Source organism: Eschrichtius robustus, chromosome 6 (genome assembly GCF_028021215.1).
Source record: "Eschrichtius robustus isolate mEscRob2 chromosome 6, mEscRob2.pri, whole genome shotgun sequence".
NCBI classification, from domain to species: Eukaryota; Metazoa; Chordata; class Mammalia; order Artiodactyla; family Eschrichtiidae; genus Eschrichtius; species Eschrichtius robustus.
In genome coordinates, this window is record NC_090829.1 from 80332072 (window position 1) to 80354394 (window position 22323).

Genomic DNA, 22323 nt, shown 5'->3' on the forward strand with positions numbered 1-22323 from the left:
CCCCAGCACCTAGAACTGAACTTAGCATATAGTAGGTGCTCAGTAAGTAATCTGTGGAATTAATCCACTGGCCAAGTGTATTGATCAATGCACTCAAATATCTCATCTGCAGTATGAGAAGATGCATAGTATCCTGCCCACCTCAATCATTTCTGTGCCGATTCTGCAAGTATATTGTGCACCTGGGAAGATGGTTAATAGCACGTGTCCATCAACACTTTGCTTAACCTTGGACATGGTAGTAATGCTGGGCTTGCTTAGTCTGAAACCTGGATTCTGATTCTCTCAGCTCCAGGTAAAGTTGGAATTTATACAGACACCAGCTGAATAGTAAATATTTTTATTCTTTCTTTCCATGATCAGCAATTCTGATTTAACTGGGCCTCATTCCCAGAGTAAGCAAATGTCCCAAGGAATGTAAAATAAAGCATTAAATTTTGTTATCGGTGATTCTTTGCCCCAAGGCCTCTGGTCAGTTTGTCTTCTGACCTCACCATTTGCTGAGACCTTTACTTTTTGGGATGCTTTCTGCTTTTGTTCTTTCTTCTGTTTCATTTGGATGGGACCTGTGATGGTCCCCAGTATGGGTAAAACAGTGTCTCTGGATTTCCACATTAGATCTCAGAGAGGTCTTCTCTCCTGGGGAAAGCTCCACCAGAGGCACAGTGACCAGTAGTGAGTGGAGTCCCAGGGAACAGACCACCCCCTTATCTGCAGTTTTACTCTTTAAGCTCTCCTGCCGTTGACCCACAGACCACGTTCCCGACTTCCGCCACATCTTGCTCCGCTTTTCAGTGAAGTCAGTTCAGTGTGTGGCATTTCTCTCGTGTTCAGTCAGTTAAAAATGAAGGAGAACAGAGCTTTAAGAACTATACCGCCACATAATACTTGGGAATGTTTTTACCACAAATGATAATCTGTGTGTAGTTACTAAGCTAGTGGGTTTGGGGTAGGGTTTTCCAATGCAGTCCTTAGGGAAAACAAAATGAACAGAAAAGGAGGTCTTTGTGCATTGTTGGTATAGTTTAAGGGTCTCACAGGATTTTAATCTCTGCAAAGATAGGGAGTTTGCTACAATGGAGCAGGACACCTGGCACATTCTCACTAGTGGGCCTCCTGTCAGCTAAGGCCTGATTGGCCAGCACAAGTAGGTTTTGCCGCTCCTTCCCCCCAAGCTGTGGCTTCCCAACTGCTCCAAGGAAAGAACGCAAGGCAGGAATATCTCAAGAAGAATAGAATGTGCATGTTTTCATTGACTTTAATCTCAAGGCACTAAAAGTGTGTGTGTGTGTGTGTGTGTGATATTATTGAAAGCTGACGGCAACAGAGCAAGAATATCAGTAGAGCGGAAAAATGAAAAAAAGAGTTTTGAGAAATATCCACCTCATTGTGAAAGTTGTCCGTGGACTTCTACGCAAAAAAAAAAAAAAAAAAAAAAAGCGGATTTAAGTAGTTAAGGCTCAAAATATGTAGTTTAATTAGCCCTTTAACACTGTTTCATGAGATAAGCCATACAGTCCTAAAATAGGAGGTAGCAAACATTTTCTCTTCCTTATAGAGGAGACCAGAAGGGTGCAGTGCCTTGTCCACAGGCATTGAAAGCTGAGTCAGAATTAGGCTTAAGCGCCCACAGCTCCTGTCCATTTTCAAAGGACTAGGTATTCTTTCAGTTTCCTGGTCTCAGACGCAGCCCAGCATGCTGCCTTCCCCATGTGATCAGATAATATCTGTTGACTTCTATAATACACACCACTTCTGAAATATTCCCAGTTAAAGTCTTAATCTTTCTATCTAAACTCTCCTCCTTGACTCAGCTCTCAGTAATGTGTCAGAACTCAGAACTTGCCGTTTAGAACTGTGCTGTTCAGCAGGAAAAGCCACTAGCCACAGGTGGCTCTTGAGCACTTGAAATGTGGCCAGTCCCATTAAGATGTGCTGTAAGGATAAAATATATGCCGGATTTCAAAGACTTAGTATGAATAAAAGAGTGTAAAATGTCTCATTAATAATTATTACATGCTGAAATGGTAATCTTTTGGCTATGTTGGCTTCATAAAACAAATTATTAAAATAATTTTATCTGTTTCATTTGGCTTTTTAAAGTATGGCTACTAGAAAATTTTAACTCATTTATGAGCCTGGTGTTATATTTCTATTGGACAGCACTGCTCTCGATAGTTGTCACCTAATCATATGTTGCATTTAGCCACACATTGTCTTGAGTTAGCTCTTATTAGATTGTGTTGTTCTGTTATTTAAAATTCCATCTTCTCATCTAAACTGTCACCAGCTTAGGGACATGGACTAGGCTTTATTGTTCCTTGAGTCCCTAGCATCTAGCATGATGTTTGGTATTTTGTTGCTTGATTATTCCATATTTTGCTGACTTTCTCCAAAATAGGTTTTGTCCAATTCCACTCTGGACAATGATAAGGAAGTGCAGGTTAAATTGTGTTTGGAGGTGTAGCATTTTTCAGAAGGATTGATTGTATGTAATTCTTAATTTGTTCCAGAAAGATTAACATTCCTCTAAACTGGACTTTTAAAACCCAGGAAACATGCAGTGGGTGCTGGAATTTCCTGACACTCCTGCCCAGCAGAGAGCAGCAGTGTTAATTGATGATTAAGGGTCGTAATTGCCACCCAAAAATCTTGGGGAAGCTCTACATTAAGCTCAGAGGTTTTGAGCCCCATTTTCCGGAACCTGTCGGGGTATAGGTCCAGGTAAATAAGGCACATTGGCCCCAGTGGCTGCCAACCTTGACCCAGGGTTGAGAGGAGAGGGCTACGACCAGCCATGATTGCTAAGTAACTGCCGGGAACTCTGACCAGATGGCTGTGATTCCCAGAGTCCCTGAGAAAATACTAGGGGATGCACCCTGGGTGGCCTTACCCTTTAAACATCCTACAGTTTTGTTACTGAGGTTGTGGCTGGACCACATGCTCATAATTTCTAGGCTGGCTGTATTATACCTAAAATACAGCCATTTCTGCTGGTTCCCTGGGAGAGTCTGACCTTTCCCTGGGTTTTGTGACCAGAGGATCCCTGAGCCACTGCTTTTGGGTCTGTTGTTAAGGAATATTTAAGAATGCAGCTTTGGAAACCTCCCCTCTTCAGGGGGAGATTTATTAGGTCTCACTGCTGTGGAATGATCCCACTCCATTGACCACATTATTGCCGTAAATTCATTGAGAACCGTCTCCCTTTGGCAAAGATGCATGAAATGAATGATTGTCTCTTTAGAGAAGTCATTAGAAGGATTTGTAATGACAAAGATTTTGAAGTAACAGTGGTCTCATCTGCCCAGGTTCCCCAGCTTTGCAGCAGCAGAACCCCGTGAATATCCTCATGTGACAGTTGAATCAAGGGAGATTAAAGCTACAGGAGGCAGCTCAGGCCCAAAATAGTACTTTCTTTGGGTTTTTCGTCTTTCCTAGGTTATGCCCTAGGAAAACTGAGTCCCAAAATCTATACCTGGGTTTCTAGGGTCTCATAGACACCAGGTAAGAATTCCCACATTATAAAATGAAAATAAGCATTTTCCACTTGGGCAGCCTAATAGTTAATGTGACCATGTGTCACAGTTTATGCCTGTTGTCCAAGTAATCTATTTGAAAGTTCCCCCTTTTACTCTCAAAAATGTCCCAGTTTGGCTGATAAAAATGTATCATTGTCCTACTATGAGCACATGTTCCCCCACTCAAGCTCACATACCCCTACTTGCCCTCAGCATTCATCCAGCATCCCCCTCATAGAGGAGCTAGGCTCCATAGTGATATATAAATTAAGCCTGCAGCTTCCTTCACTGGTCCTCAGACTCAGATCCAGAAAGCTCCTGGGGCCAGAGACTGCCCAGAGAACAGTATCACCTGCACAAACTCTTCTCCAAGGATCAACTTCCTTTGGATGCCATCTGAATGTAGCCCTTCATTTGCATTTGGAATTGCTCTGGGTATGTACCTGGGCAGTGGGAAGTGAGGAGGAACTGGGTAGGGAGAGTCCTCAAGAGTCTGGGAGTGGGTAGGCTAGAGAAACAGACCCTGCTTGTGGAGCCTGAGGGTGATGACCACCACCTGCCTCTGGCATTTCGTTGGAAGATTGTATTCCTCAGACTCCAGGTTTTCCCCCTACTTCCCCCCAGTGCCCCCCTCCCCCTGCCCCTGTCTGGCAGTTGCCATGACAACACAATGTCTGAGCACTTCTAATTACATCTCTCCATTTCTCCTAGAACCATACCGAGCCACACGTATGGAGACTTCATTTAGTCCAGAGTTTCTTGCTGGGTTTTAACCCCTACTGCATACCCTGGGCTGGAGAATAATTGCCAGGATGCTGCAAACTTGACAGATGCTTTTCAGCTACACTACCCCAAAAGAGTCCCAGGGCTTTGTCTATGTCTTTAAAGAGGAGACTTAGGCTGCTCTGCTATGCTGGGTCTCTGGGTCTCTCTGTTCTATTTTGTTCCAATCAACCCTGCCTTCTTGGCTTTCCCCCCACTCTCTTGCCCTCTCCATCCTGTCAAATGGTCTCAGCTCTTGGTTGGACATCACAATTCCTTTTCCCCAAGCACCAGGGGAAATAAATCACTTGGGCACAGCTAAGTCTTTGCCCTGCCCTGGCAACTCACATTTCAGTGTATTCCAGTGCACTGCAAGGTCAGCCTAGTGGATGAGCCAGAGGGGAGTGGCTAGAGATATTCTCAGACTGGAGGAGGGGCAGAACAAGGCAAGAAGCCTCTTTTTCTCATCTAGGAAGACTGACCATCTTGCCTTCCTTCTACCTCATAGCGCAATGTCGGGTGGGGTTCCTGAGAAGAGGTAACACAAAACAGCTGCCTTGATAACAAGCCCATTTTCACAGTTTCTCTTGGCCTCTTCTCACGTGCTTCTCTTCATCTCCACTTCTCCCTTTTATAGGCCACCTTGTTGGGCTGCTCTTGGGTGGCCTGTACGCTACACTCTCAAGTCCCACCCAATTTTGGCCTCCCTGAGGGACCTCATATTCCCGCATCACCTCATCTTCCACCCTCCCTCCCTCCCTCCACCAAATTCTCATTCCCTCAGCGTATCAGCTAGGTTATACATTAATTGTGAACAAGGACATGACTGAAAGTCATTGCAGTCCCCCATTGTTCTCCTGCCCACTTCATCAAAACACACACACACGCACACCCCAATGTCTTTCTGTGGGTCTAAGACAATCTCTAATTAGTGAAATTCCAAGCTAAATATTTATGGCCTGGTGGAAAAGAGTGAGGTCTTGAGGCTATTTCCCCAGAAAGACTGGTCCTGGAAGGGGGCAGCCCCAGGAGGGAAGCTGGCACAGGGGCTGGCTTTCTGCCCCTGCTCCAAGTCCTTAGGGCAGTGGGGTTCAGTCCCCCTTTCATACTTTCAACAAAGGTTGACTGAGTGTCACAGGGTGCTATGCCAGGACCTGTGACAGAACTCTAAAACATCATCCTTGTCCTTTAGGAACTTATAGTTCAGCTGGGAAGACAAAATCTGCACAATCAATTAAAAATTTTTAAAAGTGATCAAAAGGAGTTCATACAGAGAGGAATGAAAGTTCAGAGAAGGAAGGAGGAATTCATACCAATCAAAAGGAAAAAGTCACTGAGGATGGAGTGGTGTAACTTGAGCTAAGCTTTGAAGGACAGGAAGAATTGGGGCAATCCAGATGATAAATCAGACTTCCCAGATGGTGACATTATTTTTTTAGCTGGTCCTGTGGGACATTCTTTGCCCATCTGAAGGTTAAAGAAGCAGATAACAATACCTCATGGTGTTGACATTTTCAAAGGGTAATGAGTTCTCTTTTCAAACGTAGAACCTTAGGTGCCCCATACCCTTTATTTTAGTCTGCTGTGGCCACCTGCTCTACTCACAGACACCTCCTGAAGTGCCTATAGCCAGAGGACCTGAGAAATGAGGATTCCTGGAGGTGAGAAGGCCAAGTAAACAATGAAGTCATCCAGAAGAGAGGAAGAAGACTGAGCCACGTGCCAAAGACCTGGTTAAATGTGGCCAAGTAGATGACAGTGTTGGCATTGGTGCCAGGTCATGTGAACCACCCTGGAGAGTAGTGGATTGCCTTTCAGTTTTAGGGAGAGCCATGTGCAAACTGGGATGATGGAAAGGAGCCACAAATGGTTATTCCCCAGATCAGGGAAGGTACCCAAGTTCTCTGCCACTTTGGATTCCTTCCTTAGGAGTTATGTGATATCAGGAGCTACCTAAATTGAGAAGAGCCCAGGCCAAAAAGGCTGGTGAGGAGAAGAGCCCAGGCCAAAAAGGCTGGTGAGGAGAACTTGTAGGTCTTAGCCTGTATTCCTATCTCTTCTGCCTTCCACCAAAGCAGGGGAATAAATCCTATATTCCACTCAGAAGTCCAAAGAATGTGAATTCTCTTTTGTTCGGGGCTTGGGAAGCCTGGGGAGGTGGAGGGTTGGCTTGCTCGGGAAGGAGTGCCGGGAATGTGTGGGGATGTTGGTCCAGATGTGGCCAGCACTGCAGGGGACACTTCTAAAACTGGCTCTCAGAACTCTTCCACAGCTGCCCTAGAGCTGTCTCCCCTCTTTAGTTGAGGGAATTGGGACTTAGGTGTGTGGATTTTTTTTTTTTTTTAACCTTTAATCAACCATTTTCCTTGAACTACATGTGGAAATAATTAGAGCATGAATGCTGAGTAAATGTAAGTCCTGGCAGTCCCAGACATACTTCAGTGACAGGTTCTTGGCAGGAATGAAGAATTGTGAATCTCATGTGAATTTCCTTTAGCCATTCTCTCCCTTCTTTTCTTCCTTTTTTTTTCTTGCAAGGCAAACACAAATAGAATAAAAATGTTATTAATGGCATTCTAGGGGAGTAGAGGGTTCCAACCAGTTAACTAAGAGTGAAATCAGGCCACTCAGTTGGGGTCCCATTACTGCTCCCCTGATTTCCTCTGCCATGATCCAGGAGGGAATGAAAAAGCATTGCTTAAGAAAATCCTTTGACAATGAAATCCAACTTTAATTCCCCCACCAAAGCCCAGCAAAAACCCTGAAACACCCTCAAGAGGGTCTATACATAACCAATATCTTTAGTTTAGTTTAGGTTAGTTTCCTTGGGAGATTAAAGTTTGATATTCAGGAACATCTGAAATGGTAAATTCCTGTGCTTACTAGGTAAGAGAATTCTAACAGTTTAAGGGACTTTGGCATCATCAACAACACTTGCGTTTTATAGATGGGAAATCTGAGGCCCAGAGAGGTCAAGCACCTTGCCCTAAGTCACACAGTGTGTTAGAAGCAGAGATATGTCCAATGCCTCTCTCCAGGCTCTTGCACCAATTCTCTTTACATAGGACCTCACTGTCTCTGCCTGGTCTGACCCCTGGGTTACTGATTCAGGTTTTAGCAGAGGTTTAAAAGGTTTTTTTGTGGGGTTTTTTTTTGCCTACTTCCCAATGTTTGCCAAAGCATTTCTCATGCAGTGCCATTCATCATCCATTTCTAGGAGCTCTCTAGACTTCCTGGTTTTGCTCCCAGTTTTCTGAATGTGCCTACTCTGCTTTCTTGGCTGGTCTGCCTTCAGAGCCCTCATACAGTTGTGCAGGCTCTTCACCACACAAGGAGGTGAGGGGGGCTGAAATCCAACCTGCATTCTGCTTGCCAAGCCCTGTAACCTGGCCCAGTGTTGCATCTGCCCAAAGGGGACGATATCTTTTCTGATTTGCACAGGCACCCCATGGGCAACCTGCCTTCCTTCCTGCTCCTCTCTGTGCTCATCTTGTCCTTTTCTGTCAGTTGCCCTCAGCCCTCCATTCCCACCCTTTCCTCCTGAGCTCATTTGTTCTCATCATCTACACAGATGATGTCCAGATGTGCACCTCCAAACCTTTATTTTCAACTTAGTGGGATGTTTTACTGTCCCTTTAGACTAATGTCCATAACTGGCTCATCATTGCCTGCCCCTCTTTCATTCAGCCCCTTCCCAGGGCTCCACTCTGACAGACATACCAGCAGCCTTCCAGGCCCTCAAAGCCAAAGATCTTGGCAGCTCCCTGGATTTTCTCCTTCCTCTCTTCTGTCTGGTATGTTGCCAGATCCCCTTGTTCTTTAGAGATTGCTCTTGGATTTCTTCCTTTCTCTGAATCCATGTCACTACCTTCCATGAGACTCATCACCCCAGACTCTTTCTAGCTGGTTTCCTTGTGCCCCCAATTCCTCCTGACCTATTTCTTCCCATATACCACCACCCAACTGTTCTTGAAACCCTCCTGCTCAGAAACTTACAGATTTTCTGTCCAGATCCTACCATTCTTCAGGACGAGTCCTACCTCGTCCATGGAACCCATCTCCTAAGGTCAGCCCCATTTACTTCAGGACTGCATTGGTCTGTGTGTGTTAGCTCCATCTCCCGGACTAGGTTAGAAACTTCTGTGAAGGCAGAGGCCACATCCTGTACTCTTTTAGAGTATATGCCACAGGGCTTGTACCATGCTGGTCACAGGCTGTTATCCTTTTTTTTTTTTTTTTAAATAAATTTATTTATTTAATTTATTTATTTTTGGCTGCGTTGGGTCTTCGTTGCTGTGCGCAGGCTTTCTCTAGTTGCGGCGAGCAGGGGCTACTCTTCGTTGCAGTGCGCGGGCTTCTCATTGTGGTGGCTTCTCTTATTGCAGAGCACGGGCTCTAGGCATGCAGGCTTCAGTAGTTGTAGCACGCGGGCTCAGTAGTCGTGGCTCACGGGCTCTAGAGTGCAGGCTCAGTAGTTATGGTGCACGGGCTTAGTTGCTCCACAGCATGTGGGATCTTCCTGGACCAGGGCTTTGACCCATGTCCCCTGCATTGGCAGGTGGATTCTTAACCACTGTGCCACCAGGGAAGCCCCCTTCCAGTACTGGTTTTTTGTTTGTTTGTTTGTTTTTTTAATTAATTAATTTATTTTTGACTGTGTTGGGTCTTCGTTTCTGTGCGAGGGCTTTCTCTAGTTGCAGCAAGCGGGGGCCACTCTTCATCGCGGTGCGCGGGCCTCTCACTATCGCGGCCTCTCTTGTTGCGGAGCACAGGCTCCAGACGCGCAGGCTCAGTAGTTATGGTGCACGGGCTTAGTTGCTCCACGGCATGTGGGATCTTCCCGGACCAGGGCTCGAACCCGTGTCCCCTGCATTGGCAGGCAGAATCTTAACCACTGCGCCACCAGGGAAGCCCCTGTTATCCTTCTTGTTTGTTGTTATAGGCATTATCAAATATGCTTTCTGAGAGGTTTAAACTCCTTGCTTTGGCTTTCACTGAAGAAGACTAGAGGACTATCCATACCCTCTACTTTGTCCTTTAAAATGGACAAGTCTCAGGCAGATGGTTGGAAAACAGAAAATGAATACCATGCTCAAACCTAACAGACTAGTTCAGGGTGGAGAGTGGTCTGGCTTAAAAGTTTCCATTCAGGGTTCTGATGAAACTGAAGGGTGAAATTGTGAAACCAGGGAACTTACAAAAAGCACCCTTTAGGAAGACTGCCACGCTGTCTTGGGAATTCCCAGGGGTCACTCTGAGGACTATTGACAGATTGTGGGGAGCCCAGTAGCCCCTGTCAGAGTGGCGTCACTGCATGTGCCTGAGTTGGGGAGAGAGCATGGCACTCCACAGGAAGACACCCAGCTCACTGCTGTGGACCGTGACCTGAAGGCATGAGAGCAGAAATGCCTACCTACCTCAGTCACAGCACAGCTCAGTTACAGCCTCCTTACTGCCAACGGGGATGAATACTCCACTCTCATAGACCCTGGTGAGATTATTTTCAGTCCATGTGAAAGGGCCTAACATATTTCTAACTCTGTGCTTACTAAATGCTGCTATTTGCTTATGCTATGACTGGACAAGACCATTGCAGAAAACTGAACTTACCATTATATAGAAACCAAGCCTCCAGTCTGCCATGCTGTATCTGGGCCACCTCAAAAAAGTCCTAACATATGGAGGGGGAGGCATTCCAGAGATGGCAGATGAGCAGCTGGGAAGGTGAAAAGGCTTCCATATGAAGAAGGCAGTGTAGATCCTTGTGTGACAGGGCCAGCACTTAAGACAATGTGACAGAATCTGTAAAATAACAAAGACAGTGGTTAAGGTAAACAGCTTTGTCCCATTTGAAATTTGAAAGTAGGCATTTCCAGGCACACAATACATTATCACATAATGAGTAGAAAATGTGCTATCCTGTGAGCTATGATAGAGGCTGAACATAGAAATTAATATAGTGAAAAATTAGATAATTCTTGAATGACAGATCCATAATAGAGGTTTTTTGTTTTTTTTTTTAGTCTTAAGGCTAATCCTCTTGGGAGTGATACAGCCCTTATTTTGATATCATAAAGCTTAGCCATGCCTTACCCCAAACATCCTGAGTGCATTGTCACTGGCCACTGACACTGACAGCAACCTGAAGAACCCCAAATTACATTTAATGTAAAAAACGTTTACTGAGCATTTTTCTCTGGCAAGACAATGTGGTGAGTCTGTGGGAAGCCAAAATGTGCAGGCGTTTAGTCTACTTGAGATACACTTTGTGTGCATAAAATATTAAATAGGGCTCTGACTAATAGACTAAAGACCTCAAAGCCTTCTTGTTTATGGTGAGTCAGATTGACTGAGAAGCTAATTAAGATTCAGTTTCGGTCCTTTTACTTGCAAGGCTCACTTCCAAAGCCCTGTGCCCAATTTTGCAGTCATAGTTGTGTATTCTTTTTCTTAAGGGGGGCCCCTCAACTTGTTTAAGCTTCAGGCCCCACAAAACCTGGGTCTGGCCCTGGTGCCTAAACCTTAAGATGAGGGATTGGTTGTGAGCACCCAAGAGGGAGGGACAAACACAGTGCCTATTGCCAAGCGCATCAGAGCAACCGCTAGAAGTCACTCTTTCCTCCTCTTTCCTGGAATATGTAGGACACAGCAACACACTCTTCAGAGAAAAAGAATCAGAGAATTGAGCAAGGTCACATGATGCTCCAGCCATATTTCAAGGTCCTGAAGTGGCCCTGCTTTCTTCCTGGCTTTCTCAGGCCTGTGCTACTGGGTTCCATTCCAGAACGGCCGTCCCAGCCTGTGCCCCACCCAGGTCTCCTGCTCTCCCCAGTTCTGTGAATTCCTTTGTCCCCAGCTCTGGTGCTCAGCGTATCTGAGGGGCCCTGGTGTTCCTGTGAAGTTTCCATGACTAATTCTGGCAAAGCAAGGAGAGCCTTTCTCATGTCAGCAAAGCCGCTCTGTCACAGAATAGTGGCAAGGGGAGCCAAAATTCCACCTTGGCATACGTAGGGCTGTTTTTTTCAAAAAGAAAGTTGGGAAGGAGAAAAGGGATGGAGGGGACAGAGCCGACCCAGTTCACATTAGTGAAATGATGGTATATTAAGCTGACAGTTTTATGGCTTTGCTTATAAGCTTCCTCCCCTGCCAAAGCACACTGTTCTTCCAGAAATTGTTTTACTTCAGAAGACTTCTTTTAAACATTCAAAGCATATTTTATGTTCAGGCTTAGTGCTGGTCAGCCCAGAGACTCAGACACCCTATCACCTCTACTGGTGGTTTTGCAAATAATTGGTTTTCCCATGGCTTGCAGAGGATCTTTTTCAAGTGCAAAAATAATTTCTGGTTTTGTTTTTTGTTTTGTTTTTTTTAGACCTTGGATCCAAGACAATACCTTTTCTAGCTTTGATTTGTAGAGAGGCAAAGTGGTTTCGTGTAAAGAGGGCTGGAATTAAAGTCTGGAGACCTTGGGCCAGGACCCAGGTCTGTACCCATGAGGTCTTGGACCAGTCAATACAGCTGTGAGCCTCCATTTCTTCTTTATCACAGGATGTTACATCTGGAGGGGCCTTAGAAGTAACCCCTGCCTGCCTATCCTAAAAGGTTTTGAAAATAAAAGTAATAGTAAAAATTACAGACTCGTCAAAATTGCTATTCAAACAGCAATTATCACCATGCAGTGGCTCAGAGAGGACATTTTTCCCTGGTAAAAGTCAGCAATGTTCCCGGTCATCTTTTACCAAGGGGAATTTGAATTGTGCAGATTAACATGAGACCAAACCCCCAGAGCATGGCTTGCAACGCATAATGAAAACAACATAGAAGCAAGTCAGGGAGAGGATGTAGAAGGATAAAGCTAGAAACTTGATGTTTCTCCATAGGGAGCAAGTATTTTGTTAATTTTTCTCAGTATATCATGGTGGCCTCACTTCCAGAATACACTCCCTCTCTCCACTCAGTCACACTCTCACAGGTATATTCAGACTACCGGTTCATATACCTGTGACCTCACACTCCCAGAGAATATTCAGATGCCAATGTCGTTATCTCTACGTAGATGAAATTCTCATACAGCTCTGGGACCTAATTCCTAAAATTGTTATGGTAGTAAAGCAAACAATTTTCTTTCCATTGTGAGAACTGCACTGCGCCTGTGACCTCGCCCTGTGCCAGCCCTTGTAGCTGTACCCTCTCCCTGCAGCTCATTTGACTGTTCCCCATAAGGGATTATCAAGACTCTGGGGTCAGGCTGACCTGTGTTCCAGTTCTGACTCAGCTCTCGATAGTCGTGTGGACTCTTCACATCACAGAGCTTTTCTGAATCTTATAATTCCTCCCTGTCTGTTACATGGAACTAAAAATATGGAAACCTACACAGACGTTGTGAGGACAAAGAGATCTGTGAAGAGCCTCACTCAGTTGTAGGTGCTCCGATTAATACTAGCCCTAGGCCCTGGTCACCCCCCCACAAGATTGCGGCCTCACACCTGGCAGGTTTTTGTCTCCAGCCTCTCTCCAGGCTGCCCTGCACTTTGAGTCGGTATCTCCAAGCTGGAAGGGACCAGATGCAATATTCGAAAGCACCACCTTCATCATGTCACCTGCCCCGTCCCAAACTTCCCAGGGTCTTCACTGTGCATCATATCCATGGAGAGCCCCTTGGATCACCTGGCCTGACCCGCCCCCTGCCACCTGCGAGCCCCACCTCATCTCTCTTCCTCCACTCACACACCAGGCAGCCATTGTCCTGTGCCTTGAGCATGTTCCTGCCATGTTTATCCCCTCTCAAGATGTTCTTCCCCACTCAGAATCAGTCACTCAGCAGACGGGTAAGACCACCTACCACTCTGAGGAACTTTTCAGGAGCCTCAAGGATGCTCCTGACATCCCTGCTCCTGGAGAACAGGGCTTGGAGAAGGGCTTTCAATGACACAAAGAAAATTTTCTTCCTTACTGATTTCTACATGATAGCATGCCTGTGAATGGGCAGAATAGGGGGCTGGGGTGCCGTGAGGGCTTCAGGTTAGATGTTTCTTCCCAAGTCAGCAAATCCCTGGTTCTTGGTGTCCTGATGCCCGCAGGGCATCCGCCCATTCTCCCACCCCACTTTGTCACATCTCGACTGGGAGGACAGAGCTGGGAGGAGCCGCTGAAGCCAAAGCTGCGCTTCTGCATTGCGGCTCCAAGCTCCGTAAGACAAAGAGAGAGATTGCCCCCTATTGACAGATGTGCCACCTGCAAAGAGGAATGCTGTTTAGCTAGCATTTCTCTGTGGTCTTCAAACACGATAACAGGGTTGTTAGGCCCTTGGTTTTTTCCATTCGGTCAGTGCTGCTCTCAGTGTTATCATTCAGTGTAAGGAAGGATGGTTGGGGACTTGACAGCCCAAGGTGATGACAGCATCTCGGTGGGAAAATTGTATGAAAATCAGTTGCCCACTGTAATAATGGCCGCTTCCTGTTGTGTGGCAGGCACTCTGCCGCATGCAGTACCTCTCATATAACCCTCCCACAGTCCTCATAGGGATTAGTGTTCCCATTTTACACACTAGAAACTGAGGTTTAAAGAGAGTACCTTGCCCACAACAGTGGCAAGTAAGGAGCAGAGGTGGGAGGTGGACATCAAATCTAACTCTGTCATGCCCTTAAGCACTTTCTCCTGACGTTTGCTAATTACGCAAATCAAATCCCCATCATAATTTCCTTAATCTTCAATCTTATACATATGAAAATAAATCAAATATAAAAGAATAGTTTTCCCTTTGGTTGGGTAGAATCCTAGCTCTGCCACTTTCTACTTATGTAACCTCTTAAGGCTCAGTTCCCTCATCTATAAAATGGGGATAGTTATGATGTCTGATTTATGGTGTTGTCGTAGAGCTTAAATAAGATCCTGTAAAATGAAAATCACTTAGCAGGGCACCAGGCATTTATAAATAGGAGCTTAGTCATCTGTTGTCTGAAGATCTGGGTTGGAATCCTAGCTCCTCATTTTTAGCTGTGGGACCTTGGGCAAGTTACTCGACCTTCCCATTTTCAGTTGCCTCATCTATAAAATGTGGTTAATAATACGCATGTTTTTGCAGGGCTGTCCACAGTAAGATGACATTGTATGTATGAAAACGCTTTGTAAATTTTAATAGTACTATTCAAATATTAGTCGTTATATTTTATGTAAAGGGTATCTGTTTCTTTAAATGGATTTTTGAGAATTATTTCTGAAAAATGACTTGGGTTGAGTTTGACCTATCAGTAAAAGCTTTTATTTTTAATACTCACTAAAAGCATAAGATGAAAAGAGGCTCTGTAAATGCCACAGGTTATTCTGCAGGAAACTCTATAATCATTAAAATGAATAATACTTAACAAGCAGCTTGCTTTACAGTTTATGATGCAGTTCCAAATATATTATCTCATTTCATCTTCACAAGGTAGGGCAGGTATTTACCCCTATTTTACAAATGAAGAAAGCAAGGCTCAGAGAATTGAAGTGACTAATTATGGACATACAGCTAGTAAGTGGTAAAGGCTTGTGGGACTGTCTGCTGGTGTGTCTTTGAGCGTAGGCATATGTCTGAGCATGATTTTTTATGCAGTAGTGTGTCTTTAACTCACGTGACGCACTCACTGGGGGTATATATTTGTCTGTAGCCCTCAGCATGTTGTTTCATGAAGGGGGAGAGGAGAAGGTAGTCTTATCTGAGATTTTTTTTTACACTGGTCAGCAATAGCCTTTTCCTCTTCATTTTTAGAGCTGCTTGCCATTCCCAGGGAGTTTCCAAGAGGGCCCTGCCTGGAGAATATACTCGATTTTATCTCCACTCCTGGTTTAGGAAACAACAGCTCTCCAGTACCCCCAGCCTGCTGGGAATTACTTCCTCTTTCTTTGCTCCCTGCCAGCTTTATTGAATTCGCCTTAGCAACATCCAAAAGAGAATGGGTTTAGCAACAGCCTGTGAACCAATGAAATGTGAGCATGGCAAGGGTTTCTAGACCAATGGGAGCCCTGCATGACTGGCAAGCTGGCTCAGAGAGAAAATAACCTAGAGTTTGCAAAGCAGCCTCCGGGTGGCAGCAGACCAACTTGTATTGGACATACCCACTCAGCTCTCAACATCCACTTTGTTTATTGCTTTCTTTGACCTTTTCTTGGATGTAAAACATTTACCGAGTATAAGAATTTTACAGTTACAAGCTTTGTGGGTGTGAGTTCTCTGCATGACACGGCAGACATGGCCTGAAGGATGGAATCTTAGGTTCCATCCCCCATCTTTACTATAGGCAGTCCCACGACCCCATCCCAGCCTCTGCCATCTTTGCTGGTTCTTGCACGGCCAATGCTACCCCAGTGGGCAGGAGCCTGGAGGCACTGGTGACTGCCTGCCCATCCAGTCAAGAAAAGGGCTCAAGAAATCACATTCTCCTTCGTTCAACCTCCACTACTGCTGACCTGAGTGGCAGATGAGGTGGGGCTAGCTTTCTGCCACCAATTAATAGGAGGGAAGGACTGTGTCACTGACAGATTAGTGCCTGTGAACACCCACATTCTCAGTGGCACAGATTGGGACCATTCCCTGCCTTGTCAGTTTTGCTGCATATGTCTGAACACGAATGTCTGACCACAAGTGGTTTGAGAACAGTTCTGTCTGTCAAGTGATTCTTCGGCCCTCTTGGTCTTGAAGCCAGAGGCAGATATGGACAGGGGCTGCATAAGACCACGTCGAATAATAGCAGATCCATGTTTCCAATGGTTTAGCCATCCTTCTTTTGCCTTTTGAGATGACAGTGCCTTGAACACTGCTCAGTGAGATTTTGGTCCTTCAGATATCCGTATTTCTCTCAAGCATTTCCGCTTCTGCCTGGCTTGCTCTTCTCATCCTTTAGGAGTCAGTTAAGGCATCCTATCTTCAGAAAGTCTTGTTTGAGTCTCACCTTCCTGTTGTTAACACTTCCTCATTGCTTTCTAGAGGTCTCTTTATTCTGTTTCCTTGGATAGCCATGGAGCTTCTTGAGGACGGAGACTGTGCCTTTTTATCTCCAGTCCTTAGCCTAGTATTGGCATTTCATGGGTGCTCAATAAACGTTTTAGAAGAAAGGAAGCATGCAAGAAAGAAGCTCTTGCTCTTTGAGAAACAATCTTAGAGATTCCTAGGTAGCTGGGCCTGAGAAGGAGCAGTGCCAGCAAGACTGATGCTGGCTGTTGGGCAGAACTTCTGGCTGTTCAGGACCCTTCAGCACCATGAGCCTCAACTCTAGGCCACGGCCCGAGCCTGAGAGATAATCACCACCATTGGCTCATCCGGAGATGGGCTCATCTCACTGACAGGGTTTCCTTGATGATTTTGTATTTTAGGAGGAACCAAGGAGCAAATCCAAGATCTGTGCCAATGTGTTTTGTGGAGCCGGCCGGGAATGTGCAGTCACAGAGAAGGGAGAGCCCACCTGCCTCTGCATCGAGGTAAGTCCTGAGGGTGGGAGCCAGAGGACGGTGGCCAAGGCCAGGGTGGTTACCTCGCTGGAGCTACCAGTCTGCAGAGCAGTGCCAACGATTTCATCATCTTTATAAAAGCACACCTCGTCTATCTGAGAGAAGTGAAATTTTTATCTCAGAAGTTAAAAATCAGATGTGAATGTAGGGATATTTTTCCTTTTAAAAAATGTTTAGCTTTATAAGAGTTTTAAATTACAAAATTAACAATTGCTTTTTATAAGTCAAGTAGTACAGACATTTATGCAAACATAAAATTAATAATCTTCCCCATAACCCTCAAATCCCATTAGTCTGAAATAACCAGTGTAAACAGTTTGGTGTATATTTGTTCCACAGGGGGTTTTTTTCTATGCAACTATAAACATATAGGGTTTCCCCCTATTTTATACAAAAATGGGATCATAATATAGACAGATCCAGATATATGCAACTTGTATCTTATACTCATTAATATACAACAACAACCCTCTAGGTCAGCATGTATAGTTCTAACTCATTTTTTAATAGCTCAATATTTAGTGATATACAGGAACCAGATTTATGTAATCATTTTCCTATAGATGGACATTTAGGTTGTTTCATGGGTTGTTTACCACTACAAACAATGACATCTTTCTACAAATATTCTTACATGCTGCTGGCTTTATCTCTGTAGGATTGAGTCCCACTGGGGCATGCTAGGTCAAAGGATATGCATATTTTAAAATGCTAGATGGAATGCAGATTTCTCAAGTTTGGTTTTGTTTTTAATGAAGTTTAAAAAACAAAGTGACCTTTTAAGAAATACTTCTTTTGTAGGCAGGATTCTCACTCTTGGCAAACATAAATAGCCTGGATGTGTGCCCTTTTTTCCCCTTTCTGTCAAATGAACCCAAAACTGGAAATTCATCTGTAATTCTACAAGTAAATACACCCACCTTAGTCCCCTGTTGAAGGATCTTGACCCATTGTCCCAGAAAGGAAGTCCCTCAACTTAGAAACTTGCAAACCAAATCTTCTGGGGACTCTGGGAGGTCCTCACTAGTGGTGTTCCTGGCCACTATGTGGCCATTTAGGGTCCAGAAACCTGTTGTGTAGCCTCAGCTCGACCACATATCATTGTGTGATTTTAAACAAATTAGTTGCCACTGGATGCCATAAAGACAGACCATGTTTGGCTTTGCTCAGGGCCAGCACATGGTAAGAACCCAGTGATAAGTATTGGTTAAAAAAAGTTGTCTTTCTGGGCTTTGGTTTTCTGGTCTATAAGTTGGAAAGGTTGGGCTACTTTCCAGTTCCAGGGTTCTGTGTTCTTTTACCACAGCTACTCTTTTTTGCTTTAGTGCCTTTATTAGGTCTGAGCAGAACTTGCTTCCCCCTTACCCCTTTCAAAAACCATGGAAGTCTCGGGCTTCCCTGGTGGCGCAGTGGTTAAGAATCCTCCTGCCAATGCAGGGGACACGTGTTCGAGCCCTGGTCCGGGAAGATCCCACATGCCGCAGAGCAACTAAGCTCGTATACGACAGATACTGAGCCTGCACTCTAGAGCCCACGAATCACAACTACTGAGCCCATGTGCCACAACTACTGAAGCCCGCCCGCCTAGAGCCCGTGCTCCGCAACAAGAGAAGCCACCGCAATGAGAAGCCCGCGCACCGCAATGAAGAGTAGCCCCCGCTCACTGCAACTAGAGAAAGCCCGTGCACAGCCAAAAATAATAAATAAATAAATAAATAAATAAATAAATAAATAAAATTTAAAAGAAACAAAAAAAATCATGGAAGTCTAAAGAAATTGAGCTTGCCTGTCACAATGGCACTTTGTATAGTATAGCCAAAGTAGAATCAGGTTGCCAAGTGAACCTTAGTTCATTTACTATCTAATACTTCACAAAGACCCAGGCACCCCCTGCCCCTGCCTCACAGCAACTGTTGTGAGATTAGGAGAAAAATAAAATACTAAATAAAGCAAGAGAGCAAAGATTCTTGTAGCTAGACCCTGGAATAAGTGAAGAATTGGGGTGATGGGGGTAGGGAGCTGTATGTGCCTGCCTTTCAGTCTCTCTGCATTCCCAGCTCTGGCTGTTTCGTGTCGTAGAATGGGATCTTAGATCATCCAGAGACATTGATTGACTTTCTACAAAGTGATAAAGTGATAGATAATCCAAATTCCTGACTTCGAATAAAATGCCCTTCCTGCTAATTTGATAGGGTTGGAATAGGGGGGATTTATTTCTTTTCATTGAGTAGAAGAGATGACCCTGGGCCAGGATGAGCACAGAGCACCACGAGGGGCTGAAAGGTGATGTGGTCCCTCCAACAATGAGTGGGGTAGGGTCACTGATGCCAGAGCTGAGGCTCCCTGTTGCCCTGGCAGGATAGAAGGCATCTCTGCTGGTGGGGACTCCCGTCACAAGATGGCTCTGTGTGCGTGCGTGTGCGTGTGCATGTGTGTGTGCACGTGCACACACAAACTCAGCCCTAACTGCACCAACGTCCTCCGCGGTCTGTTTCAGCAATGCAAACCTCACAAGAGGCCTGTGTGTGGCAGCAACAGCAAGACCTACCTCAACCACTGTGAGCTGCATAGAGATGCCTGCCTCACTGGATCCAAAATCCAGGTCGATTACGATGGACACTGCAAAGGTAAAGAGTGCTCTCATCACCACATCACAGCTCCAGCCAGGGAGCCAGGGAACGGAGCAGTGTGGCCTGGCTTCCTGGAGTCCTTTCCACCCTGAGCATAGTGCCCAAAGCTGTGGAGACCACCCAGTTGCTTGGAGAGGCATCCCCTTGGTGCTCAAGAGCCTGCTGGGTTTGCCCTGGGTGGCCCAGGCCTCTACCCTGTGCTTCCTGCATCAGATTCCCAACGTGGCTTCCAGCGCTGTCTGGAGATGGATAGTGGATAGGGAACCACATCAACAGTCAATAATATGGTAGTATTTAACTGAATTCTGTACCTTTTTAGAAAGCAGATAAATTTCACATATCCTATGCTTTTTAAATTTGGGCACCTCTCAGCCCTGATAATATTATATTTCCTCTAATTCACACTCAAACCATTGCTATTATGGTAAGAGGGAAGGGGTCCCAAGCTTGTTGCTAATTAGACACCAGCCGCCTGGCCAGCCTTGAACTTCCTTGGAGAAATAAGAAGCTGTTTCCCACATGTTGGTCTCCATTTCTTTGTCCATAATGATTCTGTACGAATTCTCAAACTCCCAGCAGCACCGCCCCCCCGCAAGCTAACAGTAGGAGGTGTGAGATCAGGAGGGTAACTCAGTGGCCTCAAAATGTCAAACAAAGCAGGGAAGCAAAGATCCCCAAACGTGGGACCTGGAAGGAGAGGATACAAGGACTCAAGACGAAGTGATGGAAAGATATAAGTGGCCCCCTTAATGTGGGCAGTTTTAATCCTAGCAATACACAGAAATTTATTTTTTCTTCACTTTGCATTATGCATTTTCTCCTTTTGTCTTGCAGAGAAGAAATCTGTAAGTCCATCTGCCAGCCCAGGTGAGTGCCTGTTTTTTCTACAGTGTGCATCTTACGGAGGAAATTCCATGTTCCATAATCCCTGCCAAAGCTCACAAGATCTTCAGTGTGTCAGAACTTGTGACCCAGAACTGGTCGCTCCTCAACATAGCTCACAAAAGCTGCAAAACTGCATTTTTTTGTGCTTGTTACGGGAAGCGGCTGGTTGGGTCAGAATGTTGGCTGTGTTTTCCATTTTTGCTGAGTAATGACTGAACTGCAAGGATGGGAAAGCCACCAAGTCCCTCCGTCAGTGCTCTGTGAGACCTGCGGGTGTCACAGGACAAGGAGAATCAGACAGGACAACTCTTTTTGAAAGAGGTGATTGGAAATGACAGTGAGACTCTTTCCATGGTTTTCTATGAATACAAATTTTAAATTTCCTCATGATTTATAGATACCAGACTCCTTTAGCATACACTTTTCCTTAGATCCTCACAATAACCTTGTGAAGTAGCTTTTACTATAATTACCTTATAGATGAGGAAATCTAGGCTCAGAGAAGTTAAGTGAATTTCCCTGAGTCACACAGCTAGGAAGTGGCAGAGTGGGGGAAAGTGCCCATAGTTTCATTTCCCTGGCTCAGTGCCCTTTTCACATCCCAACATGTGTTGCCTCCAGGAATTCCCTTTTGCCAAGGCTTTCCCTTCTCTGCTTCCCCATCCACTGGACTCTCAGCCCCACCTGTTGTTGCCATGTGGCTTACAATGAACAGCTGTCCAGAGCAGGGCTTCAACATGCCCTTCCTTGGCCTCATTTTCTGTTGTTCATAATAAAGGATAAAATTTTAAGTGGGAGAGAGGAAAAGCTATATAGAAAGAATCAGAAATCCAGTGCATAAAGAATTGTAATGTTCTCACTTATTCGTTTATTATTTCAGCTCATCTGTGAGCCAAGAGAGCTGTTCTATTGATTGGTTGATTTTTTTTCCCCTGAGCTTCCTAAAGTTAATGAAAATGTCCTTTATTTTTCTTTCTTTTCTCTCACCTTAGCAACATAATCTCTGTTTCAGCATTCTCGAACTTTATATTTTTAGACATGAGCTTGAATCCTGGGTCAGATACTTTCTAGTGTGTGCCCTGGGCTGACTCCTCTGTAAATGTGTGTGATAATCCTGTTTCCCTGGATTGCTGTGAGAATTCAGTGAGATGACACATGCAGACTCCTGGGCACTGAGTCCCCACGTACGGGGTGCTGGGTGACATTGGGGTCCTCACTGCTCGGCTGGCCTCCCTCCCCTTTCCTGCAGTCGTTTGCTATCAGTCCAACCGCGATGAACTCCGGCGTCGCATCATCCAGTGGCTGGAAGCGGAGATCATCCCAGACGGCTGGTTCTCTAAAGGCAGCAACTACAGTGAAATCCTAGACAAGTACTTTAAGGTAATCCAGAGTTGGAGTCAAAGACCGTTCAGCCCGGAGAAAGGGAGACTTCCTCTCCCATTACCTGATCACATCTTCCCAGACCACAAGGAAATATAAACCTGCATAGAGTCCCTGAGTTTCTTCATAGATCATTCCATGAAGCTGTGACAGACAGTGGGACTCCAGGAGTCCAGCCTTTGGGATCTAACACACATGGGCTGCTCCCTTTGGGCAATTAAAGCCACAAAGGTCTTGGAGAGCCTGTCCGTGAAAAATGTGGCCAGGCTGTATCCCCGTCCTCCATATGACACCTTGTAGAGCTGCCTGCCAATACCCAGACCCAGGCCACTTCAGCCTCTTTCCCGCCCAGTTTGGCTTTTCTCTAAGTCTTCAACTTGACCATCCATGGCCTGCAGAGTTTCTCTTCATCTGAGGAGAGTCAATGGACTGGTATTTCATGGGTCCAGAATTCTTCATGAACCTAGACATTGCTGTTCCCATTGTGTTTAGTTGAAGAGACAGATCGTTCCAGTTGGAGGGAGGAGAGATGCTGCTTTCAAAGAGGAAAACGAGGGAGGAAGTAGTATTTAGCAATGAGTAGGGCTGCCATGATGTGGAGATCTTTCGGAGAGCTTGAGACAGTTGTTGGGAAGAAGCAGTTAAGGGCGCTCTTCCTGCTG

General features: G+C 45.3%; 1 protein-coding gene across 1 annotated transcript in view; it reads left to right on the plus strand.

The window, feature by feature from the left end:
- FSTL1 (follistatin like 1) overlaps positions 1-22323 on the plus strand; it is a 50771-nt gene that overhangs the window by 16721 nt on the left and 11727 nt on the right. Inside the window, exons 3-6 of the mRNA XM_068546667.1 lie at positions 16632-16736; positions 19264-19393; positions 20231-20263; positions 21531-21661. Of these exons, the coding sequence (XP_068402768.1) occupies positions 16632-16736; positions 19264-19393; positions 20231-20263; positions 21531-21661 (399 nt within the window). The remainder of the gene's footprint in view (positions 1-16631; positions 16737-19263; positions 19394-20230; positions 20264-21530; positions 21662-22323) is intronic.